The 24,957-nt window shown below is 65.4% G+C and overlaps 1 protein-coding gene across 4 annotated transcripts in view; it reads left to right on the forward strand.

The window, feature by feature from the left end:
* Positions 1 to 2,103: 2,103 nt before the first annotated feature.
* FLNC (filamin C) overlaps positions 2,104 to 24,957 on the forward strand; it is a 29,535-nt gene continuing 6,681 nt past the window's right edge. For 2 of the 4 annotated variants that reach the window (XM_063397225.1, XM_063397227.1), the window contains exons 1-38: positions 2,105 to 3,257; positions 4,963 to 5,211; positions 5,482 to 5,579; positions 6,014 to 6,164; positions 6,729 to 6,847; positions 6,968 to 7,045; positions 7,626 to 7,788; positions 8,395 to 8,595; positions 8,983 to 9,120; positions 9,457 to 9,583; positions 9,975 to 10,111; positions 10,678 to 10,871; positions 11,022 to 11,135; positions 11,339 to 11,482; positions 11,850 to 11,973; positions 12,383 to 12,543; positions 12,686 to 12,776; positions 12,954 to 13,123; positions 13,684 to 13,801; positions 14,391 to 14,653; positions 14,945 to 15,542; positions 16,084 to 16,257; positions 16,774 to 16,936; positions 17,383 to 17,543; positions 18,280 to 18,447; positions 18,931 to 19,054; positions 19,142 to 19,298; positions 19,518 to 19,707; positions 20,263 to 20,286; positions 20,384 to 20,631; positions 21,319 to 21,406; positions 21,492 to 21,632; positions 21,852 to 21,980; positions 22,108 to 22,281; positions 22,831 to 22,992; positions 23,778 to 23,981; positions 24,578 to 24,730; positions 24,831 to 24,953. In XM_063397225.1, the coding sequence (XP_063253295.1) occupies positions 2,921 to 3,257; positions 4,963 to 5,211; positions 5,482 to 5,579; positions 6,014 to 6,164; positions 6,729 to 6,847; positions 6,968 to 7,045; positions 7,626 to 7,788; positions 8,395 to 8,595; positions 8,983 to 9,120; positions 9,457 to 9,583; positions 9,975 to 10,111; positions 10,678 to 10,871; positions 11,022 to 11,135; positions 11,339 to 11,482; positions 11,850 to 11,973; positions 12,383 to 12,543; positions 12,686 to 12,776; positions 12,954 to 13,123; positions 13,684 to 13,801; positions 14,391 to 14,653; positions 14,945 to 15,542; positions 16,084 to 16,257; positions 16,774 to 16,936; positions 17,383 to 17,543; positions 18,280 to 18,447; positions 18,931 to 19,054; positions 19,142 to 19,298; positions 19,518 to 19,707; positions 20,263 to 20,286; positions 20,384 to 20,631; positions 21,319 to 21,406; positions 21,492 to 21,632; positions 21,852 to 21,980; positions 22,108 to 22,281; positions 22,831 to 22,992; positions 23,778 to 23,981; positions 24,578 to 24,730; positions 24,831 to 24,953 (6,358 nt within the window). In that variant the 5' untranslated portion in view covers positions 2,105 to 2,920. Of the gene's footprint in view, positions 3,258 to 4,962; positions 5,212 to 5,481; positions 5,580 to 6,013; positions 6,165 to 6,728; positions 6,848 to 6,967; positions 7,046 to 7,625; positions 7,789 to 8,394; positions 8,596 to 8,982; positions 9,121 to 9,456; positions 9,584 to 9,974; positions 10,112 to 10,677; positions 10,872 to 11,021; positions 11,136 to 11,338; positions 11,483 to 11,849; positions 11,974 to 12,382; positions 12,544 to 12,685; positions 12,777 to 12,953; positions 13,124 to 13,683; positions 13,802 to 14,390; positions 14,654 to 14,944; positions 15,543 to 16,083; positions 16,258 to 16,773; positions 16,937 to 17,382; positions 17,544 to 18,279; positions 18,448 to 18,930; positions 19,055 to 19,141; positions 19,299 to 19,517; positions 19,708 to 20,262; positions 20,287 to 20,383; positions 20,632 to 21,318; positions 21,407 to 21,491; positions 21,633 to 21,851; positions 21,981 to 22,107; positions 22,282 to 22,830; positions 22,993 to 23,777; positions 23,982 to 24,577; positions 24,731 to 24,830; positions 24,954 to 24,957 lie in introns of all 4 variants that reach the window. The other 2 variants (XM_063397228.1, XM_063397226.1) reach the window with 2 other exon arrangements.

A 24,957-nucleotide genomic window follows, 5' to 3' on the forward strand; every position in this document is an offset into this window, starting at 1 on the left:
CCCCAGTTCCCCTCTCTGTGTCCCCACGCTGCCCATGGTCCCCTCCCCGTGTCACCCCACCCTGACGGCCCTGAGTGCTTCCAGCCCCAGCGCCCAGAGGAAACCCAGAGCCAGGGACAGGCTGGGGGGACACTGGGCTCAGGGCGTCACCACAAGGGGCAGTGGCTCTGCCCTGTGGCCCCTCCCCAGGAGGCACTGGTGGGGTCAGCTCCTTTGTCCCTTCATCGTGGCCTCCACCATCATCTTCCTCTGCCCCGACTGCTGCAGAGCTGAGACTCCGGAGGGCACCGGGACCCCCTGTGAAGCACCCTGGCCCCTCTGGCTGCCCCTGACCTGCCCCAGCAGCACCCTGAACCCCCATCCTGGACTACACTGACCCCCCCGGAGTGCCCTGAGTGCTCAGACTGCCCTGGACCCCCTTGACCTCCCCAAACATCCTGACTCCCACCTCCCAGACCACCCTGACCCCCCAAACAATCCACTCGCCCCCCTTCCCACACCTGCCGTGGGTTTGGGGGTCCTGGTGGGGCACCCCCGTTGCGTGCCCCCCTGTCCCGGGGTATTTGGGTGAGGGTGTGCTGGGGGTGCCCCCCCACCGCGTGCCCCCCCGGGTATTTTGGGTGCTGGTGCGTGGCTCTGACTCGGCAGGTTATTTTTAGGTGCTGGCGCAGGCGCCACCACGTCACCCCCCCCACGTCACCCCCCCACGTCACCCCCTGTCACCCGTTGTCACCTCGGGGTGCACCCGCACTGCTCCCCCCTCTCCCCCCCCCCCGTTGGAAGCTTCCAGGGCAGGCACCGGAACAGGGGGCACACGATACTCCCCAAATGGCCCCCCAAAGAACCCAGATGTGGGTCACCCAGGTGTCCCCCCCTGGCCTCTCCCAAGGGTGTCGAGGAGGCCTTGGGTGCCTCGAGGGATGGGGGAAACACAAGAGAGATTCGGGGGGCAGCGGGGTTCAGGGCTCACCCCCAAATATGACCGAACCCCCTCCCCGGGCATGTGCCACTGAGATGGGGAAACTGAGGCACGGCCAGGGGGACCCACGGCTGCAGTCACTGGGGGGGAGGGGCTGAGTGGGGGTTCAACAATGAGGGGGGTTCTGGGGGGGTCCCGGTGGGTTTCCCCAGAGGGGGATCCTGAGAGGGTTTGTGGGATCTCAGTTGTGCCCCTCGGGGCTGGGGAGAGCTTTCATGTGAGTTTTTCGGGGGTTCCCAAGTGGGAGGGGATGAGTGAGGGGGTTCTAAGTAAGTTTGGGGGCATCTTTGTGGGGGGTTTTGGGGTGTGTTGCTCTGCTGGGGGGCTGCGGTGTTGGGGTGCCTGCAGTGTTGGGGTATCAAGGTGCAGGTGCATCAGGATAACGGTGTTGGGGTGCCTGGGCTATAGGGTGCTGAGGTTTGGAGTGCTGAGGTTGTAGGTATTTGGGATTATTGCGGGTGGATTCTGGAGTTTGGGGGTGCCTGGATTTTGGGGTGCCAGAGTTTCGGGGGTGTGTGTGTGCCAGGATTTGAGGTACCAGTGTTCCAGGGTAGGGAGGCTGGGGGACTTGGGGGCTGAGATTTAGTGGTGCTGAGGTTTGAGGTGCCGAAGTTTAGGGGCGCCAGTGGTTCAGTGTGCAAAGGTTGGGGGTGCCAATATCTGGGGGCAGGGGGTTCTGAAGTGCCAGAGTTTAGGAGTTTGTGGCACTGGACTTTAGGGAATTTGGGATTTTTGGGGTGTTGGGGTGCCAGTGTTTGGGAGTTTGTGGGTGTGGCATTTTGGGGTGTTTGTGAGTGTCGGTGTTCGGGTGTGCTGGTGTTTGAGGTTACTGAGGTTTTAGGGATGTCGTAGATTTAGGGGTGCTGATGTCTGTACGTTTTCGGAACTGCCGGGGTTTGGGAGAGCCTCGGTCCGGGAGTGCCGAACCCGGGGCCCGGGGTGTGCTGGGATCCGGGGTTCGGGGAGGTGCCGGATTCCGGGGGTCCGGGTGTGAGGCCGCGGCTGTAAATAGCGACGGCCGCGCCCCCCACCCCCCGGCCGGCCGGGCGGTCTTCCCGTCCCTCCTGGCCGGTCCCTCCCCGGGACGGGGCGGGCCGGGCCGGGGCAGCACTTAAAGCCGCCGCCGTCCCCGGCCCCGCCACTTGCCGCCGTCGCCCCCGGCCCAGGAACGGTCGTGGACGCTTCGCGAACACACAGGACCCCACCGCGATCCGCCGCTCCGGGAACTACTCGGAAACCAACCCGGGAACCTACCGGATCCCCCAGCCCGCCGGGACCCGCCGCTCCGCTCCGGGAACCCACCGGGAACAGCCCCACCACCGCGAACTTGCACCGGGACAGAGCCAGGACACCGACTCCGGGAATAGGGACCCCTGCCCAGGACACCGGCACCGAGCCCCTCTCGGGACACCGGCACGGAGACGGGAGCCCGTTCCCAGGCAGCCGTACTGACCCCGGGAACCGGGACCCTCCCCGAGCACCGGCCCTGACCGAGGACGCCGTTTCCCATTGCCGGGAACTGGGACCCCATCCAGGACACAGACACCCACCCGGACCCCCACGCAGGAACCGGGACTGACCCAGGACGCCATCCCTGAGCACCGGGACCCCACAGCGGGCGCCAGCACCCACAGAGGGCCCCCACCCGGGACACCGTCCCCGACCCAGGACACCGTCCCCGACCCAGGACACCGTTCCCCTGCACCAGCTTTGTCACCGGGACCCAGAACCCCCACCCCGGGCACCCGCGTTGACCCAGGACCCTCCCAGGACACCGGCACTGATTTGGGACCTACCCCACAGTACCAGGATCCCTTCAGGACGACCCAGGACCCCCGCCCACCACCAGAAGTGACCCAGGACTCCCTCCCCACCCACTCAGGACCCTCCACACCGCCCAGCAATCCCCTGTCCGTCGAGGACCCCTTCAGCTCCTCCAGAATGAACTCTACTTACGAGGCAGCACCGGGCGAGGACCCCGAGGAGCTCCCGGCCACCGAGAAGGACCTTGCGGAGGACGCGCCCTGGAAGAAGATCCAGCAGAACACGTTCACGCGTTGGTGCAATGAGCACCTCAAGTGCGTGCAGAAGCGCATCGTGGACCTGCAGCGCGACCTGAGCGACGGGCTGCGCCTCATCGCGCTGCTCGAGGTGCTCAGCCAGAAGAAGATGGGGCGCAAGCACCACCCGCGCCCCAACTTCCGCCAGATGAAGCTGGAGAACGTCTCGGTGGCCCTCGAGTTCCTGGAGCGGGAGCACATCAAGCTCGTGTCCATTGGTGGGTGTGCAAGGGGCGTGTGAGCAGGGAGAGGGCGAGGGTGCTGGAGGGGGAAGAGGAGTGGGAATTGTGCGTGTGCAAGGGCAGGGCAGGGGTGGTGGGGTGGGAACAGGGTGACTGCGAGTACAGAGGAGTGAGGATGGGGCTGGTGATGGGCGTGCAAGGGCAAGGCCAGTGGACAAATGAGAATGAGGAATGAGTGTGCAAGGGTGGGCATGAGGGAGGGCTGGGAAATGGAGGGTGAGTGTACGAGGGCAGGGGTGGACAAGTGAGGGTGTGGATGAGTGTGTAAAGGAGGAGGTGGATGAGTGTGAACAGGATGAGAGTGCAGGGGTCGGGGTATGGAGGACTGGGAGTGAAGGACGAGTGTGCAAGGAGCATGATGGACAAATAAGGATGGGCCTGTAGGAGAATGTGCAAGAGTAGGGCGATGGATGAATGGGAATGGAGGATGAGTGTGCAAGAGTGAGGGCCCATGGACAGATGAGAATGGGGATGAATGTGCAAGGGGAGGGGTGACAGAGGAGCAGGAGGGGGATGAGTGTGCAAGAGCGGTGGACGAATGGGAACGGGGTGAGTGTGCAGGGCTGGAGGAGGCGGTGGGGCTGGGGACGAGTGTGCGAGGGCGGTGCGGTGTGTGGCTGACCCCGGCGGGCCGTGCCGGGCGGGGGGGTCCGGCGCGGTGCAGGGGCCGTGCGGGGGGGCTGAGCTCACGCTTGGCCCGTGGCCGGGGCGCTGAGCTCACACGGGGGGGCGCGGGCCTGGCGCCCTCACCCGCCCCTCGCGGGGCCCCCGCGCCCACCCCCGCCCGACAGCTGCGCCGTGACCCCCCCGGCACGGGGAGGGTTCGCGGCCCCCCTCGCACGCCCGGCCCCGGGGGGTGCGAACCCCCCTCCCGCGGTGTCACCGCCCCCTCCCCACGCGTGTCTTTGCCCCTCCCGGGACTCCCCCCAGATGTGACCCCAAGTTTCGGGGATCTCGCAGGTGTGGCCCCCCGGAGCTCCCGGCGGGGAGGGGCTTGTCCCGCCCGCTCCCGCATCTCCCCCATTTCCTCCCTGAAACGCGATCGCTCGTGGGGGGAAGTGGCGGGGGAGGGGAGCGGGGGAGGGTCCGCTCCGCAGGGCGGTGGGGGAGGGATCGGGATGCCTCGGGCCCCCCTCCCCCACAGCCGTCCCCTGCCTCAGTTTCCCCATTGTGGCACTCCAGGAATCCCTTGGGAAGGTCAGGGGTGTGGCACACCAGGGTCCTCACTTGGGGACCCCGGGGTGCTGCCGGGGTTGTGCCCCCCCGGCACTCCCTGGGGGGCTGCTGGGGTCCCTCTGTGTGCCCGGGGTGGGCGGGGGCGGTGTCCTGGGGTTCAGCCCTCACTTCTCTGCCCCGTGATGGCCTCGGGCAGGGGTTGGGGTGCAGGGTCCCGTGGCACTGCCGGGGGGTGTCGGGGTGCCCCGAGACGGGTGCTGGGGTCCGCCCCGTTGTGCCTCGGGGTGTTGGGGGTCTCTGTGGTGGTGCTGTGGGGTTTCGGGGTGCCCCAGGCGGGTCCTCCCATCACCCCCCTTCCCTCAGACAGCCGGGACGGGATCCTGAAGCTGATCCCGGGGCTGTCCGGGTGCGGGGGTCCCTCTGACGGGTCCCACAGGATGTTAGGGTGCCCTGGGGGGCGTCCCGAGGGATCTCGGGGTTCAGCCCCCGCGTTTCTCCCTCACAGACAGCAAGGCTATCGTGGATGGGAACCTGAAGCTGATCTTGGGGCTGATCTGGACCCTCATCCTGCACTATTCCATCTCCATGCCCATGTGGGAGGAGGAGGAGGATGACGAAGGCCGCCACCAGACCCCCAAGCAGCGGCTGCTGGGCTGGATCCAGCACAAGGTGCCGCAGCTGCCCATCACCAACTTCAACCGCGACTGGCGCGACGGGAAGGCGCTGGGAGCGCTGGTGGACAACTGCGCCCCGGGTGAGGAGGGGGGCGAGGCCGGGGGGGGAGGGACGAACGGAGGGGAAGAGTCCGCCCCGGGCGAGCGGGGAGTGGGGCCGGGGGGTGCTGGGGCAGGGGGGGCACAGGGGGTGGCTGGCGGGGGTACGGGGAGGTTCGGGGTCCAGGCTGGCTCGGGGGACACCGATGGAGATGCTGGGGGGCACGAGGTGCAGAAGAGGGGAGGTGCAGGATGGGGGTCAGGACGGGGGTCAGGCTGGGGGTGCGCCCCTGACCCTTCTGGCCCCCCAGGTCTGTGCCCTGACTGGGAGAAGTGGGACCCCAACAAACCGGTGCAGAACGCTCGGGAGGCCATGCAGCAGGCAGACGACTGGCTGGGAGTGCCCCAGGTAAGGGCACGGGGGCACTGCGGGTGTGCCAGGCACGGGGCACGGGGGGCACTGCGGGTGTGCCAGGCACGGGGGGCACTGCGGGTGTGCCAGGCACAGGGCACGGGGGGGCACTGCGGGTGTGCCAGGCACAGGGGGGCTCTGTGGGTCTCACAGGTGTGGGGTGCAGGGCAGGAATGGGGGCACTGGGAGAGGACGCTGGAGGTGCAAAGGCGTGTCTGGGGGTGTCCTTGGGGATCCACAGGGGTCCCAGGGCATTTGGAATACCCCTGGTCACCTGTGGGCGTGGTGGGGGTGTGTGGGGTTCCCCAGCAGGGTGTGGAGGGTGTGATGGGTGTTGGGGGTCTCAGCAGGGTCAGGCATGGCGGGGGTTTCCCAGCAGGGCCCCCCTGGGGGTGCCAGGAGGGTCTGACAGGTGTTGGGTTTCTGCCCAGGTGATCGCCCCTGAGGAGATCGTGGACCCCAACGTGGACGAGCACTCGGTGATGACGTACCTGTCCCAGTTCCCCAAGGCCAAGCTCCGGCCAGGGGCCCCCCTGCGCCCCCGTCCCCCCCAGCCCGGCCGTGCACGCGCCTACGGGCCCGGTACGGGGGCTGAGGGGGCTCGGGGGCCATGGGGGCCCAGCACTGGGGGGCATGAGGGGCTGTGGAGGTTTGTGGGGGCACCAGGGGGCTCAGGACTTGGCACAGGTGGGACATGGGGCACATGGGGGGCACAGACACCCTGCAGGGGAAGCTCGGGGGCACGTGGGGACTGGCACAGGGGGCACATGGGGAGGGGCACTGGGTGGGGGACATGGGGGGCTTTGGAACCCAGCACAAGAGAGTACCTGGGGCTGTCAGGGCATGAGAGTAAACTATGGTCCCCCCCAAGCCAGGGACTTCTCTCCAATCCTGGGGTGTCACCTGTGCCCATGGATACCTGGGGGAAACCCCAGGGTCTCCACTCCACACCCAGGGTCCCCCTATGCACAGGGACCCCTCAAAGTGCTATCAAACTCACCTGCCCACACTCGGGAAACCACCATTGACACTCTGAACCCCCCTGCTCCCACCAAGGACAACCTGGAGGCCCCAGGTCCTAAGGGGCTGTGGGGTGCTGGGGTGTTGTGGGGTGCTGGGGCCCCCCTGACTCCCCCCACCCTGCAGGCATTGAGCCCCAGGGGAATGTGGTGCTGCGCCCTGCCCAGTTCACGGTGGAGACCCTCGAGGCAGGGACGGGCGAGGTCATTGTCTATGTTGAGGACCCCGAGGGACACACTGAGGAGGTACAGGAGGCCCTGGCCCCCCTCTGGGGGATCCCCCAGTCTCCCTCTCTGGGAGACCCCCCAGTGCCCCAGCTCTGTGTCACCCCCTTTCCCCGGTTTTGGGATCTCCTCCCACCACAGGCCAAGGTGGTCCCCAACAATGACAAGAAGCGAACATACAGCGTCACCTACGTCCCCAAGGTCGGGGGGCTGCACAAGGTGAGCTCCTTGGTGACCCCCCAAGGCAACCCTTCTGTGACACCCCCTTGCTACCCTTCCCACAACACCCCCCACAACACCCCCCGTGTGATGTCCCTGGTGCCACCCCCTCCTGGTGACACCCACCCCATGGCACCCCCCATGTCTCAGAGTGGTGGCTGCCCCTCCCTTGCCTCCCCACATGGGAAATGGGGTACACCTGGCACAGTGGGGTTTGGGGGTTCCCAGGGGGGCCCTCAGGATCCCTGGGGGCTCCCCTTGGAGTCCCTGAGGATGGCACTGGGTGGCCCTGGGGTGTCCTGTAGGGTCCCTGAGGTGCCACAGGGAAGTCTGTGAGGGCAGGAGTTGTACCCTGGCGTGTCCTGTTGGTGTCCTATGCATTAGGGTCCCTGGAGGGGACAGTAGGGGTCTCTGGGGGCGGCCACTGCTGGGATCCTCTTCAGGTTGTCATCCTGGGGGGTGTCCCGGGGATGTCTCACATGCTGTCTCCACGGGGGTCCATGGGGGGGTTGTCCCTGTGGTGTGGTGCAGCTGTGGGGCCGTGGTCCCCTGACCCCCTTGATGTCCCTGTGCCCTCCAGGTGACAGTGCTGTTCGCGGGGCAGAACATTGACGGGAGCCCCTTTGGGGTCAATGTGGGCATGGCCCTGGGCGACGCCAGCAAGGTGACGGCACGCGGCCCCGGCCTGGAGCCCGTGGGCAACGTGGCCAACAAGCCCACCTACTTCGACATCTACACTGCAGGTGGGGGCACGGGGGGCTGGGGTCTCTGGGACACGTCCTTGTGGTGGTGTTGCCATGGCATGGCCAGGTGGCTGGGGACATGCCTTCACGGTGGCATGACCATGGCATGACCCAGAGACTTTGAGGACATATCCTCGCGGTGGTGTGGCTGTGGCATGACTTGCTGGCTCTGAAGTCGTGTCCTCATGATGACGTGGGGTGGCCTGGTGGCTCTGGGGATGTGTCCTTGGAGTGGCAGGGCCATGGCATGACCGTGGCATGATCTCATGGGGGCTTGGGACCACATCCTCCTCATTCCAGGGCCATGGCATGGCCAGGTGGCTCTGGGGACGTGTCCTCAAGGTGTCCTCGATGTAGCATGACTTGGTGGCTCTGGGGCCACGCCTCCATGGTGACATGGCTGTGGGGAGGTCCTACGGTGGCAGGGCCATGGTGTGGCAAGTGGCACCAGACTGTGTCCCTCTTGTGCCATGGCCGTGGGGTGGTCTCGTGGCCGTGGGGCCATGTTGTCAGGGTGACAGGGCCATGGCATGGCTGGGTGACTCTGGGGACATGTCCTCACGGGGGCCTGGCCGTGGCACTGAGCCCATGTCCTGCTGATGGCAGGGGCTGGCTCGGGCGACGTGGGCGTGGTGATCACGGACCCCCAGGGCCGGCGGGACACAGTGGAGGTGATGCTGGAGGACAAGGGGGACAACGTGTTCCGCTGCACCTACCGGCCCGTCCTCGAAGGGCCACACACCATCTGTGTCACCTACGCTGGCGCCCAGGTCCCCAGGAGCCCCTTCACTGTCAATGTGGCTGAAGGTGAGGCTCCCTCCCGGGTCCCCACGTGGCTCCACAACATTAGTGACCACTGTAGCTAATGACATCAGTAGCCCCATGTCACCCAGCTGTGACCACGGTGGCCCCGAGGCACCCTGTGGTGACCGTGGTGGTCCATGACACCGATAAGTGACCACGGGTGAACCCCTGGTCCCCTCACACTCCCCAGGGTGTCCCTCTGGCACCCCGTCCCCAGGGTATGCCCAGGAGTTAGTTCCTTGTGCCCCTGAGGATGCCATGGCACTGCCCCATCCCCAGAGCACCCCCATGGGCCCCTCCCAGCCCTGGGACTCCCCTCCCTTCCTGGGGGCTCCCCAGGGCCCCCCTGGTGCCTGGTGGCTGCTGGTGGGTGCTAATGGGAGTTTACAGCCTGCACCCCCTCGGCGGTCCGGGCCACGGGCCGGGGGCTGCAGCCACGGGGGGTCCGAGTGCAGGACGTGGCTGACTTCAAGGTCCTGACACGGGGCGCTGGCAGTGGGGACCTGCGGGTGACACTGCGGGGACCAGGTACGTGTCACTGTGTGGGGGCATGGCAGGGTTGGAAGGTTGGGGAGCACCGTGGGGTTGGCCACTGGAGGTCTGTGGGAGGGCCCCACTGGGGGGCCCTGGGGTGAGTGTATGGGTCGGGGATGGATGTAGATGGGGAACCCATGGGGGGTCTAGGGTTGGGGGACACCATGGGGGTGGCCATGGGGTGGTGGGTGCATGGAGGGGGGCCCTGTGAGGTTGTCCATGGAAGTTGGATGGTGGGGGCGCATCCTGGGTTTGACCATGGGTTGGGGGGAGCCGTGGGAGGTGCTGGGGGTGCCCTGGAGCGGGTGCCCCATCCAGCCCCTCCCACAGGGGGCACGGAGGAGCCGGTGACGGTGCGGGATGTCGGGGACGGCGTCTACGAGTGCGAGTACGTGCCCCGGGTGCCCGGCACCTACCAGGTGTCCATCACCTGGGGCGGCTACGCCATCCCCCGCAGGTGAGCGCAGGGGCCCGGCAAGGGGAGGTGAGGGGGGTGGGTTTGTGCGGAAGGGGGGCGGGGGATGATGGACAAGCCCTGCCCCTCACTGCCCCCCACCCTCCCCAGCCCATCTGAGATGCAGATGTCACCCTGGGGGTGGGGGGTTTTGGGGAATGTGGAGGTGTGTGTGGGGTACAAGCCCTCCCTCATCCCCTCCAGCCAATTTGAGGTGCAAGTGTCTCCCCAGGGGTGGGAGGTGTTTGGGGGGACTGGGGGCTGCAGGTGTGTGCAGGTTTAGTCGAGCCCCCTGCCCCCCATTCCCCCCAGCCTGTTCGAGGTGAGGGTGTGTGAGGGGATGGGGGTGTACAGGTGTGTTACAGCCCTGCCTCACACCTCCCATCCCTCCCAGCCCGTTTGAGGTGCAGGTGTCCCCCCAGCCGGGGACACAGAAGGTCCGGGCCTGGGGGCCGGGGCTCGAGGGCGGCGTCGTGGGGCGCCCTGCAGACTTCGTGGTTGAGGCCGTCGGCACCGAAGTGGGGACCCTTGGTGAGCCGGGGGACATGGGGGTGCAGGGCACTGTGGGGGGGACCCTGGGTGAGCCCTGAAGGGGGGACACTGGGACAGGGGCACTGTGGTAGGGGCATGGGGGCAGGGTTGGGGTCTTGTGGTGGGAACACAGTGGGGAGCTATGATGGGGACAAGGGAATGAGTGGGTAACACCCTGCGGGGGACATGGGGATGGAATGGGGGGCACCATGGGGCAGCGTGGCACTGCGAGGGGTGTCAGTGTGGTGGAGACTAGGGCACGGAGTGTGTGAAACCCCACTGGGGACAGGGGACAGGCTGGAGGATAGGGACCAAGGTGGGGTCCCCCCCTGCTGGGCTGACACAGGCATGCAGAGATTGGGACATGGGGCAGATTGGAGGTGGCCCCAGAGGGGTCGGGGAGACACGAGTGATGCCATGGTCACAGAGAGGGGACAATGGTCTGGGGATCCCCATTGGGGAGACATAAAGACAGGTGTCACCCTGCTGGGGGCATGGGCACAGGGGGGACAAGGACGAGGTCTGGGGGTCCTGGCACAGGGTAATGGTGGCTGTGGTGCCCCCAGGGTTCTCCATCGAGGGCCCATCCCAGGCGCGCATCGAGTGCGATGACAAGGGCGACGGCTCGTGCGATGTGCGGTACTGGCCCACGGAGCCAGGGCTCTACGCTGTACACGTGGTCTGTGACGACGAGGACATCCGGGACAGCCCCTTCATGGCTGATATCCGCCCCGCTCCCCCCGACTCCTGGCCCGACAAGGTGCTGCTAGCCACGGCAACCCACAGATCCTGTTGTGCCCTTGTGCTCCACAGTGCCCTGCTGTGCCCCACTGCGCCCCATGACGCCTCACCTGTGGGTGCTGGGGCTGCCAGCGCCCCATTGTGTCCTTCTAACCCCCCCTCTCCACAGGTGAAGGCCTTTGGGCCAGGGCTGGAGCCCACTGGCTGCATCGTGGATCGCCCGGCCGAGTTCACCATTGACGCCCGTGGTGCCGGCAAGGGGCCTCTCAAGCTCTATGCACAGGTGGGAACCCCAGGGGGCTGTCAGGTGCTGCTGGGTGCTGTCGAGTGACATTGGGTGCTGTTGGGCACCTTTGAGTACTGTTGAACACTGCTGGGTTCCATTTAGTCTTATTGGGCACCAGTGGGCACCACTGGGTGCTGTTGGGTGCCACTGGCCAACCCTGAGTGCCCCTGGGCTCCGTCATCTCCCCCTGCTGCTCACAGGACGCCGAGGGCTTCCCCATTGACATCAAGGTGAAGGACAATGGTGACGGCACCTTCCACTGCGTCTACATCCCCACCAAGGCCATGAAGCACACAGTCATCGTCGCCTGGGGCGGCGTCAACACCCCCAACAGCCCCTTCCGGGTGGGTGTCACTGGGGGCCAGGGGGTGCTGGGGTGGCCGTGGGGGTCCCAGGAGGTGTAGGGAGGGGGTGCTAGTCATGGAGGATGTGAAGGTGTCAGATGTGGGGCATGGGAGTCCTGTGGGGATGGGGGGCCAGAGTGTGGCTGGGGGCCCAAGGGGTGATGTGGATGGAAATGGGGATCCCATGGGGTGCTGGATGTGGGTGCTGGGGTAGGGTTGGGGGTCCCATGAGGTGCTGGGGATGGGAGTCTATGGAGTGGGTGGATGGAGGCAGGTGCTGGTGGTGGGGTTGGAGATCTCCAGTCCCATGGGGTGCAGGGAAAGAGGGTTCTGTGCCCCTGCCCCACATGACACTGTGTACCCACAGGTGAGCGTGGGTGAGGGCAGCCACCCCAGCAGGGTGAAGGTGCACGGGCCGGGTGTGGAGAAGACGGGGCTGAAGGCCAACGAGCCCACCTACTTCACCGTGGACTGCAGCGAGGCTGGACAGGGTGGGTGCTGTGGTGGGGACATCCTGGGAACTCCTCTGTGGGCATGAGGCCTGTGTCCCTGGTCCTGCACCCTGGTCCTGGACCGTTACCACCAGCCCTGCTCCACCATCCCTGGATCAAGGGTCCTTCATTCTGGGCCCATCAGTTCTGGTCCTGGTCCTACTTCTCTGGTCCAACATCCCTGGTCCTGCATCCCTGATCGTGCATCCCTGCTCCTGGTCCAGGATTCCTGGGCCTGTGCCCCTGTTCCTGCACTTGCATCCCTGGTCCTTTATCTCTGATCCTGGTCCATCGACCCTGATCGTGTCCATTGTCTCCTGTCCTGATCCAGCCCCCTGCCCCTGTGCCCTGTTCCGCTCCTCAGTGTCCCCCTGGGGAGCGGGGGCCACTGACCCGGCCACCCCCACAGGTGACGTCAGCATTGGCATCAAGTGTGCCCCAGGGGTGGTGGGGCCTCTCGAGGCCGACATCGACTTTGACATCATTAAGAACGACAACGACACCTTCACCGTCAAGTACACAGCGCCGGGCGCGGGGCTCTACACCATCATGGTGCTCTTTGCCAACCAGGTCAGGGTTCCGGGACCTCCCCACGTCCCCCAGGGTCCATCCCCCACTCTGTGGGGTGCCCCCAGCCCGCAGGGGCCTGGTGCGGCTGGGGCTTTGTCCCCAGGGTGCCCCCGTGTCACTGTGCCCTGGTCTCGGTCCCCAGGAGATCCCCTCCAGCCCCTTCCGCATCAAGGTGGATCCGTCCCACGACGCCACCAAGGTCAAAGCCGAGGGACCGGGGCTCAGCCGGACGGGTGAGGCGCCCGTGGGGCGAGCGTGGGGGACACGGGCTGGGGGTGATGGGTGCTGTGAGGCAGGGACTGTGGGTGCCATGGGTCCCACAGTGGGGCAGGGGTGGAAGTGGGGACCCCCACCCACTTGTGGGTGCCGTGGGTGCCGTGGGGCCTGCAGTGACTGACGATGTGGTGCAGGGGTGGAGGTGGGGACCCCCACCCACTTCCGCGTGCATACGCGGGGCGCGGGGAAGGCCCCCCTGGACGTGCGGTTCGTGGGGTCGGGGCCGGGCCCGGCGGTTGCCGACTTCGAGGTCATCGACAATCACGACTACTCCTACACTGTCAAGTACACCCCGCTGCAGCAGGTGCGTGCTGGGGGCACCCATGGGAACATCCCCCGGAGGCACCCCAACCCATGGGGTCACCCCATGGGGGGAACCCCAAACATATAGGGGCTCCCCAGCCCCTGGGGTACCCAAGAGAGGCCCCCTCATTGACACCCCATTCCCTGGGCTCCCGCAAGGACATCCACCCATGCAGCCCAGTGTATAGGGGCACCCCCATGAGCACTCCCTCCCCATAGGCACCCCCAGCTCCTGGGGAACCCACCCTTATGAACATCCCCCATGGCCATGGACACCCCACCTCTGTGGGCACCCCCTTGGGGCAGCTGCAACCCCGCATGTGTACCTCATCTGTGCATCAACCCAGGGCACCCCCAGATCCACGGGTTCCCCTCATCCCTGTGACTTCACCCTCCCCAGCAGCCATGAGTGACCCCCAGCCCCCCCAGTCTTACGGCTGTGTGTCCCCTGGTACCCCCTTGGCATCCCCCAGCACCATCCCGTGGGTGTCTGCCCTCTGCCCCACTGGGTGCTGTGTGGGGGTCCCCTGGCAGCACCCTGAAGTGGAGTTGTTCCTGCAGGGCCCCCTGTCTGTGGTGGTCACCTATGGGGGGGACCCCATCCCCAAGAGCCCCTTCCCCGTCACTGTGGCTCCCCCCCTGCAGCTGGGCAAGGTCAAGGTGCAGGGGCTGAACAGCAGTGAGTGGCAGCACTGGGGGAATGGCGGGGGGCACCGAGGGAGGGGAGCACCCTGCATGTGGTGTAGAGTGGGGGGCAGGGACACTTGAGCATTGGGAGCACCCTGGGGGGAGAGACCTTGGAGGGGACACCGGGGTGAGGGGATCAGGCAGGGGGGCACTCTGAATGTGGGGGCACTCTGTGGGAGGGCACTCTTGGGTGTGGGGTTCAGCAAGGGGTGAGGGCACACGAGGGCACGGGCACTGCGTGTGGGGGTAGCTTGGGGGGGATACACACCCTGGTATGGAGTGCAGCTTGGGGGCCCCAAGGGTGGGTTGGGGGGCACCCTAGTAGGAGAGGTTTGAGACCACCTGTGTGTGGGAGCAACCAGGATACGGGGGACAGATGTGTGGGGGCATGGGGGCGACACACACTCTGTGGGGAAATGATACCCTGGATATGGGGGACACCCTTGGGTGGAGATGACACACCTGGGACAGACACCCCCCACCCCGCAATCTGGGGGACACATCTGGGTGTAGGGTTCTGTATTGGTCAGGGGGCACCCCAGGGTGTGGGGTACCCCTCTGACTCCCCCACTCCCCTGCAGAGGCGGAGGTGGGGCAGGTGCAGGAGTTCCAGGTGGAGTCACAGGGTGCAGGAGGCCAGGGGCAGCTGGAGGTGAAGGTGACGGGCCCCTCGCGGCGCCCCGTGCCCTGCACAGTGGGGCCTGCACCCCCCGGGGGCCCCCACCCCGTCACCTTCACCCCCTCCGAGGAGGGGCCCCACCGTGTCGAGGTCACCTACGATGGGCACCCGGTTCCAGGCAGCCCCTTCCCTGTGGAGGCTCTGCTGCCCCCTGACCCCTCCAAGGTGAGCGTGGCACACGCGTGTGCAACAGGGATGTGTCTGTCCCAACCCCTGCGTGTCCCCCTGCCCTCCTGACCCCCGTGTGCTGCTCGCAAGCCCCACATGTGCCTGTGCCCCCATAACCCCTGCCTGTCCCTGCGACCCCAACCTCTTCCTGTGCGAGCAGGTGGTGGCCTCGGGGCTTGGGCTGCTTGACCCCCGCCTGTCCCCCGACCCCTGCCTGTCCCTGTGTACCTTCTGACCTCCACCTGTCCCTGCATTCCCCCTGACCCTCATGTGTCCCTGTGCCTGCAGGTGGTGGCCTCGGGGCCAGGGCTGAAGGGCGGCCGTGTTGGGGTCCCAGCCCCCTTCTCCATTGCCACGCAGGGCGCGGGCAGTGGGGGGCTGGGGCTGACAGTGGAGGGGCCCTGCGAGGCCAAGATCGAGTGCCAGGACAACGGTGACGGCTCCTGCGCCGTGTCCTACCTGCCCACGGCGCCCGGGGAGTACCACATCAACATCCTCTTTGCCGGGCGCCACATCCCGGGCAGCCCCTTCACGGCCGCCATCACGGCGCCCTTCGACCCGGCCAAAGTGACGGCGTCGGGGCCGGGGCTGGAGCGCGGCCGCGCGGGCGAGGCTGCCGCCTTCTCCGTGGACTGCTCGCAGGCCGGCGAGGCCGAGCTCACCATCGAGATCCGCTCCGAGGCCGGCGTCAAGGCCGAGGTGCTGGTGCAGAACAACCGTGACGGCACCTACGCCATCACCTACACCCCGGCCTGCGCCGGCGCCTACACCATCACCATCAACTATGGCGGCCTCCCGGTCCCCAACTGCCCCGTGCGCGTCACCGTGGACCCGGCCGTCGACACCAGCAGTGTCAAGGTCTATGGCAAAGGCGTGGAGCCGCGAGGTGAGGGGCTGCTCACCGTGGCACCTCCTTCCCTTGGGTGGGGATCTCCTTCTTCCCATGGGCACCCCATCCCCGTCGGCATCTCTTCCTCCTGGGTACCCCTGTGGACACCACCACAGGCATCTCCCCTCTATGAGCATCCCCATGGGCGCCCCATCCCTGTGGGTGCCCCCTCTCTGTGGACATCCCTGCCCGCAGGCATTCCCCCCTTCCATTGACAACCCCATGGCCATGGACATTCCCATGGCCGCCAACATCTCCTCCCCATGGACATCCCCTCTAAAGGGGGCTCTCCTGGGCACCCCACGGGCATCTCTCCTCCCCTTGTCCCCCTTGCCCCCACCACTACCCAGAGGTCCCTGTGGTTTTCCTCTCATTCCTGGGGGGAAGTTCTGGGGGTGCAGGGGGTGTGGGGTCCCAAGGGCGTGCCAGTTCCCCTTTGAAGCCCCTGTGTGTGCCAAGGGGGCCATGGGCTCTCAGAGGGTGCTGTAAGGGACCCCCAGGTGAGCTCTGGGCCCCCCTGACCCCCTGTACTCCTCAGGGGTGCTGCGTGAGGTGAGCACTGAGTTCACGGTGGATGCGCGGGCACTGGCCCCCACCGGGGGACCCCACGTTCGGGCGCGGGTGCTGAACCCCTCAGGGACCCCCATCGACACCTTCGTCACTGACCTGGGCGATGGCACCTACCGCGTGGAGTACACACCCTTCGACGAGGGTGAGGGACCCCAGCAACCCCCCTGGGAACCCCAACGCCCCCGGGGACCCCCAGACCCTCTTGGAGGACACAGACATCCCCAGGGGACTCTCAAACCCCTAGGGACCCCCAACCCCCAGGGCACACCAACACCCCCCAGGAACCTCCTGGGACTGTGAGCTCCCCCAGGGACTCTGCTCCCACACCGGACTCCAACACCCCGCCAGGACCCCAAGTCCTGGCCAGGCATCCTCCATTCCTCGTGAGGGACCCTCAGAGAGGGACCTTCCCATACCACATCCAAGTGGGGACCCCCTTCAATTCCCCCTGGATCCCCAGAACCAGGAACCCCCAAACTCCCAGAGACATTCCCAAATCCCAACCACGGATTCCCAGCCTAGCATCAAAACCTCATCCAGGGATCCCCAAAACCCCCAAGGCCTTCCAAACCCCACCCAGGGACACCCCAAATCCCCTGACAATCCCCATCCCATAGGCCCCCTCCATGGGCAGTGTGTGATGGTGTCCCTTTCGCAGGGCTGCACCTGGTGGAGGTGACATACGATGACGTGGCGGTCCCTAAAAGCCCATTCCGTGTGGGGGTGGCCGAGGGCTGTGACCCCACTCGTGTTCGGGCACACGGCCCCGGCCTGGAGGGCGGCCTGGTGGGCACAGCCAACCACTTCACTGTGGAGACCAGGTGGGCACTGACCCCCAGCCCCAGGCCAACCCTGCTCCCCAAAGCCCCCCAGCCCCTGCCTTCCAAATCCCCTGCCCTCACCCTATTCCGCACCCACCAACCCCTCATGCTGTCCATGTTGGGGAGTTTAGGGTGGGCACGGCCCCCTGCTTCAGTGTGGAGACCAGGTGGGCACCAATCCTGAGTCCCTCCATTCCCACACCCATGGATTCCCCCTGCAGACATGTCACCTCCATCCCAAGCCACCCACCCACCATCTCCACCCCCTGCCATCAAAGTGCCATCTCCATCCCATGTCACCAAGGTGGCATCTCTGTCCCCTTGCCGGGGAGGTGGCACCTCCCTCGCCCTGCCATGGGGGGCACCTCCATCCCTGCACCATGGCTGTTGTTCCCCCTGCCCCCGCCATGCTTGTGTCACCTCTCTGAGTGGTGGCATGTCCCCAGGGGTGCGGGCACCGGGGGGCTGGGCCTGGCCATTGAGGGTCCCTCGGAGGCGAAGATGTCCTGCAAGGACAACAAGGACGGGAGCTGTGCAGTGGAGTATGTCCCCTTCACGCCTGGTGACTACGACGTCAACATCACCTTCGGCGGCCACCCCATACCCGGTGCGTGGGGACACAGGGACAGGCGGTGGGGGGAGGTGTCCTGGTTGTCACCTGTTGGTCACAGGGCTTCGCTGTGGTGACACCACCCATGGTGGCCCCACAGCCAAGCTTCCCCTGCCTGGTCTGTCCCCATGGCCATGGCTTTGGTAACCCCCTGGCCACACTGACCCCGTAGTCACACTGACCCATGGCCACGTTGACCCCATGTGGAGCCTTTGCTCAAACTGTTTCCATGACCATGTCCTTGTTCCCATGGTGACTGTATGGACATGTTGACCCCATGACAATGGTGACCCCACACGGTGCTCATGCCCATATTGAGCCCTTCCCTACACTGACCCCTTGGCCATGCATTCGTTGGACCCACACTGACTGGCGGTCATGTTGTCCTCATGGCTCACATTGACCCCATGGCCGTGCTGACCTCGTGGTCATGTTGTCCTCATCCCTGTTTTGAACCCATAGCCATGTTGACCCTATGGATATGTTGACCCTATGACCACACTGATCCTATGAGCACACTGGCCCCACAAAGTGCCCATGCTTATGATGGACACACCAACTCCATGGCCATGCTGTCCCTGTGCCCCTGTTGATCTCATGGTCATGCTGACCTTGTCCTCATGCTGACCCCACTCCCACGCTGACCCCACGCTCACATTGGCCACCCTGCCCCATCCCCACCCTACCCTGCCCCGCGCTGCCTCCCTCATGCGCTGACCCCTTCTCCACACAGGGAGCCCGTTCCGGGTGCGAGTGCGGGATGCTGTGGATGCCTCAAAGGTGACGTGCTCAGGGCCAGGGCTGGGCCCCAGTGTCCGAGCACGGCTGCCCCAGAGCTTCACCGTGGACGTCAGTGCCGCGGGACACGCAGCCCTTGAGGTGACGCTGCTGGGGCCCACTGGTACGTGGGGACATGGGGGGCAGGGGGATCTGTGTCTCGTGGGGTGTCCTGCCTCTGGGGAGTCCTGCCTCATGCCGTACTCCATAGGATGTCCTGCTCCTTGGATCCCACAGAGACATGTATAGAGTCCATAGAGGGTCCTGCCCCCTGGGATGTCCTACCTCATGGATTGTCCAGCACCATGGATGCCCAGTTCCATGGGGTGTCCTGCCTCATGGTGTCCCCTGTTATATAGGGTGTCCTACCTATGGATGTCCTGCTCCATAGGGTGTCCTTCCCCAGAGGACATCCAGCCCCATGGATGCCCTTCTTCATAAGATGCACCAAGTCCATGGGGTGCCTTTCCCATAGATAGGTCCACAGAGTGTCCTCCGTGGAGTTCCCTGCCCAGGGAGCTTGTGCCCCTAATGCTGCTCTATACCCTCCATGTCCTCCTGTCCCTGCCTCACATGTCCCCACCCCACATGTCCCACTGCCCCCCAGGACTGCCGGAGCCAGTGGAGATCCGAGACAACGGCGATGGCACCCACAAGGTCACCTATACCCCAGCCACTGACGGGCCCTACACCGTGTCTGTCAAGTACGGGGGGCAGGAGGTCCCACGCAGGTGAGACCCCACCTCGGGTGGGCAGAAGGGGGGCACAGGATCCCCACACAACCTGGAGACACCCTCCTGACCCCCTGCTTCCCGCAGCCCCTTCAAGGTGACGGCGCTGCCCACCCATGATGCCAGCAAGGTGCGGGCGAGCGGCCCCGGGCTGAGCGCGGGAGGGATCCCTGCCAGCCTCCCCGTGGAATTCACCATTGACGCCCGTGACGCTGGCGAGGGACTGCTCACGGTGCAGATCCTGGTCAGTGTGTGAGGGGCACGTGTGGGGGAGTGTGAGGGTTGGAGGGGGACACACTGAGGAGGGGTGAAGGGCTGCTCACAGTCCAGATCCTGCTCAGTGCATGGGGTGCTCAGAGTCATGGGGTGCTGAGCCCCACATGGTGCCCTTTCCCCCACATCCCGGGGTGCTGAGCCCCACAGGGTGCCCCCAGCACAGGGCACTGATGGGGGTTGCCTGCAGGACCCCGAGGGGCAGCCCAAGAAGGCATCAATCCGGGACAACGGGGACGGCACCTACACAGTGTCCTACGTGCCCGACGTGCCGGGGCGCTACACCAGCACTGTCAAGTACGGGGGCGATGAGATCCCTGCGTCGCCCTTCCGTGTCCTCGCCGTGCCCTCTGGCGATGCCAGCAAGTGCCTCGTCACAGGTGGGGCTGCCCCCCAGTGTCCTTATGCTGACCTATGTCCTCCCTTTGCTGGCCCGTGGCATCCCCTCGCTGACCCACAGCATCCCCTCACTGCCCCACGATGTCCCCTCGCTGCCCCACCACACCCCTCCCTGCCCCACGGCATCCCCTCCTGCCCCACGGCATCCCCTCCTGCCCCACGGCATCCCCTCCTGCCCCACGGCATCCCCTCCCGCCCCACGGCATCCCTCCTGCCCCACGGCATCCCCTCCTGCCCAACAACATCCTTACGCTGACCCACAGTGTCCCTTTGCTGTCCCACAGCACTCACCCCAGACACCCCTGCCTTACCCCCACCACCCCGTGGCTGCCCCCCAGCACACCCACTGCCCCACTGCTGCCCCTCAGCACCCTCCCACCGCCCCCAGCCCTGCCCCACGGCGCAGTGGGGATGAACGGGTGCCCCCAGGACAGGATGTGCCGGCCCCCCCGGAGCCCCCCGGCCCCCTCAGCACCCCTGGTCCCCCAACCAGCCCCCCAACCCCTTCTCACCGCTCTCCCTGGTCTTTCTTGCAGTATCCATTGGGGGCCATGGACTGGGTAAGTGGTGCCGGGGGGCAGTTGGGGGGCTGGGAGGAGGCGGTTGGGGGACAGGTTTGGAGTCCCCCTGTGGCCCTGACCCCACCCTCCCCCACAGGTGCCTGCCTGGGCCCCACGATCCAGATCGGGGAGGAGACGGTGATCACGGTGGATGCAAAGGCGGCGGGACAGGGCAAGGTCACCTGCAAGGTGTCAACGCCTGATGGTGCTGAGCTGGATGTGGACGTGGTGGAAAACCACGATGGCACTTTTGACATCTTCTACACCGCACCTGAGCCTGGCAAATACGTCATCACCATCCGCTTTGGCGGGGAGCACGTCCCTAACAGCCCCTTCCATGTCATGGTGGGTGGGGCACGGGGGGCACTGTGAGTCTGGGAGGGTTGTGATGAGCACCGTGGGTCAGACTTTGGGAGACCTTGGTGTGGGCAGCATGGAATTGGGAGACCACGGTGGATGCCATGGGGCAGAGTTGGGACCATGATGGGAACCGTGGGGTCGGATGATCGTGGTGGGTGGTGTGAGGCAGAGAGGTGGGGCTGTGGGGTTGGGAAACTATGGTAGATCCAAGGGGCAGAGAGTCGAGGGCACAATGGACACCATGGGACAGATTTTGAACACCAGGATGACACCATGGGGTGGGGAAACCATGGTGGGTTTGGAACATCATGGTAGGCACCAACAGACAGAGGACTGGGGCCATGGTGGACACCAAGGGACAGAGAGTTGAGTCAGTGTGGAGCTGCAAGAGCACAATGGGCACTGCAGGGTTGGGTGACCATGATGGGAGTTATGGAATTGGGGGGCCATGGTGGGGCAGCGTCAGGATGATGGTGGCCATCATGGAGCTGAGTGAGTTGGGAGACTATGGTGGGCACTGTGGGGTTGGATGACCATGGTGGACACCATCAGGCCAGGGTCCTGGCGTTGGGATCGTGGTGAACACCATGAGGTTTGGAGGTCGTGAGGATCATCACAGGGCTGGGAGCCCACCATAGGGATTCTCATCCTCCCTCTCTGTCCCACGATCAGGCCACAGAGGAGCCCCCAGCCACCGCCGAGAACCTCCGGCCCTTTAACCTCGTCATCCCCTTCACGGTGCAGAAGGGTGAGATCACAGGTACAGCACAGGGTTGTGGGGACAGGGACCACCCCTTCAGGCACCGGCCCCCCTCCTGGTGCCCCCACTGACAAAATGCCCCCAGGTGAGGTGCGGATGCCCTCGGGGAAGACAGCGCGGCCCAGCATCACCGACAACAAGGACGGGACAGTGACAGTGCACTATGCCCCCTCGGAGAAGGGGCTGCATGAGATGGACATTCGCTATGATGGCAACCACATCCCCGGTGAGCCATGGGGGCACTGGGGACCACTGGGGGCACTGGGAGCCACTGGGAGATGGCTGAGGAAGGTTGATACAACTATGCCCTGGTTGGACTCCTGTGGGTCAGCATGGACCATGGTGTGGAATGTCCCTGTAGAGTGTCTCTGTGGGGTCCATGGTTGGTCATCCTTAGGTTGGGGTGTCCCCATGAGTCTCTGACCAGTGTCCCTTGTGTCTCCAGGGAGTCCCCTCCAGTTCTACGTGGATGCCATCAACCCACGCCATGTCAGTGCCTATGGGCCTGGGCTGAGCCATGGGATGGTCAACAAGCCATGCACATTCACCATTGTCACCAAGGATGCTGGCGAGGGTGAGTGATGGCCAAGGGGGGCTGGGAGGTCATGGGGACTCCCCAGTGCTGCCAGGAGGGGCTGGAGACCCCTGGTGCCTCCTGGTGTCCCTTGTCTGGTGCCTTCTGACAACCCCTGTGCCTCCAGGTGGGCTGTCACTAGCAGTTGAAGGTCCCTCCAAGGCGGAGATCACCTGCCAGGACAACAAGGATGGAACATGCACCGTGTCCTACCTGCCCACGGCCCCTGGGGACTACAGCATCATCGTGCGCTTCGATGACAAACACATCCCGGGCAGCCCCTTCACTGCCAAGATCACTGGTGAGACAGGCTGGGGCACAGCGGGGCTAGGGGAGTCCTGGGGGTTCTTGAGGCCTCCACATGGCCATGGGGGCACCTGGTTGGCCATGGAGTCATGACCATGAGGGCACCTGTGAGAGCACTTCTGTGACCACAGGGCCACCTCTGGGTCATGGAGACCATGGTGTGGTCATGGGGACACCTGTGGGTAATGGGCACACTTGCCCCATGGCCATTGGGGCAGCTCTGGTGTCTTTTGTCCATCCCTGGCCACGAGGATCCCCCCTCCCATGGCCTTGGGGACACTGTGAAGCCTTGGAGACGCTAACCCATGGCCATGGAGATGTCACGGAGCTTTGAGGACCCCATCACAAGGCCATGTAGACCTTGTGGGGACTCTATCCATGGCCTTGAGGATGCTATTCCCACATCTTTGAGCAACCCCTGATTCTGGGGACCCTCTCCATATGTCCATTGGGACCTTGTGGGGCTTTGGGAATATCCTTCCATCACCATTGGGATCCTATCCATCTTGTCATCCACCTTGGGCTGATATCCCTCCCTCTGCAGGGGATGACTCCATGCGCACGTCCCAGCTCAACGTGGGCACCTCAACTGATGTGTCACTGAAGATCGCCGAGACAGACCTGAGCCTGCTGGCGGCCACCATCCGCGCACCCTCGGGCAACGAGGAGCCCTGCCTGCTCAAGCGGCTGCCCAACCGCCACATCGGTGCGCGGGGACACGGGGACACCGCAGGGACACGGGGACGCTGCGGGGACACGGGGACACTGCGGGGACACGGGGACACCGCAGGGACATGGGGACACCATGGGGACACGGGGACACCGCGGGGACACGGGGACACCGCGGGGACACGGGGACACCGCAGGGACACGGGGACACCGCGGGGACACGGGGACATGGGGACACCATGGGGACACGGGGACACCACAGGGACACGGGGACACCGCAGGGACACAGGGACATGGGGACACTGCGGGGACACGGGGACACCGCAGGGACATGGGGACACCATGGGGACACAGGGACACCACGGGGACACGGGGACACCGCAGGGACACGGGGACATGGGGACACTGCGGGGACACGGGGACACCGCAGGGACACGGGGACACCGCAGGGACATGGGGACACTGCAGGGACACGGGGACACTGCGGGGACACGGGGACACTGCGGGGACACGGGGACACTGCGGGGACATAGGGACATGCCGATGTGGGCACAGGAGAACTGGCACATGGGCACATGAGAGGAGAATGTGGGACCTGGGGACTTGTTGTGACAGGGAACAGTGGGACTATGGGGTCACAGGGATGGGTGGCCTTGTGGCATTTCGTCAGCAGGGGGTTGGTGGCCAGGGTCAGGGGGCTTGGATGGTGACCAGGGGCTGATGGAGGTGGCCGGGGGCTGGTGGTGGTGGCTAGGAGATGGGGATGGTACATGGGTGGTGGCTAAGTGAGGTGGTGGTGTGTGACCACTGTGTCCTCCCCAGGCATCTCGTTCACACCCAAGGAGGTGGGCGAGCACGTGGTGAGCGTGCGGAAGAGCGGGCAGCACGTCACCAACAGCCCCTTCAAGATCCTGGTGGGACAGTCAGAGATTGGCGATGCTGGCCGGGTCAAGGTGTGGGGCCAGGGGCTTCTGGAGGGCCACACCTTTGAGGTGGCTGAGTTCATCGTGGACACACGCAGCGCTGGTGAGGCCATGGTGGGGGACAGCCGTGGTGGGGGGTAGCCATGGCTAAGGGCAGGACGGAGTGATGGCCATGACCATGTGTTGGTTGTGGCCACCCAAGGATGAGGTGGTGGCCGTGGTTATTGCTGTGCTGTACTGTGGCCACGTGTGATGGTGGCCAAGGCTATATGTGGCCAGGAAGGGATGATGGCGATGGTCATGGCCAAGGCAGAATGGTCCCTGTGGCTGGGGTTGGGTGGTGGCTGTGGCCATGGTGTGGCCATAGCCAGGATGATTTGAGGACCATGGCCGTGCTACAGCTGCGGCCAGCACAGGATGAGGTGGTGGCTTTGGTGTGACCTTCATCTGAATGGGATGGTGACCATGGTGGTGGCATGGCCAATGCCCAGGTGAAAGGTGGCTAAGGCCATGCCATGGCTATGGCAAACACAGGTGGCCATGATTATGGGCGTGGCATGGCTGTGGCCAGGATGGGGGTGATGACTGGGATTGGGTGGTGACCATGGACAGTCTGGGCTTGTGGCCTTAATGTGACCATGAGCAGGACAGGGATGGCCTCCATGGGACACCTCTGATCATGTCGCCGTGGCCATCCAGGTTATGGCGGGCTGGGCCTGTCCATTGAGGGTCCCAGCAAGGTGGACATAAACTGTGAGGACATGGAAGATGGCACCTGCAAAGTCACCTACTGCCCCACCGAGCCCGGCAACTACATCATCAACATCAAGTTTGCTGACAAACATGTCCCAGGTGGGGCTGGGGGAAACGTGGGGGGACAGAGGGTTGTGGTGGGGAGGGGTGCCAGGACCCCCAGGGTGTGACGGGTCCCTGAGGTAACTGTCTCCCACAGGGAGCCCCTTCACGGTGAAGGTGACGGGTGAGGGGCGGATGAAGGAGAGCATCACGCGCCGGCGGCAGGCGCCCTCCATCGCCACTGTCGGCAGCACCTGCGACCTCAACCTTAAGATCCCAGGTAG

The sequence above is a fragment of the Prinia subflava genome, chromosome 4, assembly GCF_021018805.1.
Source record: "Prinia subflava isolate CZ2003 ecotype Zambia chromosome 4, Cam_Psub_1.2, whole genome shotgun sequence".
Lineage (NCBI taxonomy): Eukaryota > Metazoa > Chordata > Aves > Passeriformes > Cisticolidae > Prinia > Prinia subflava.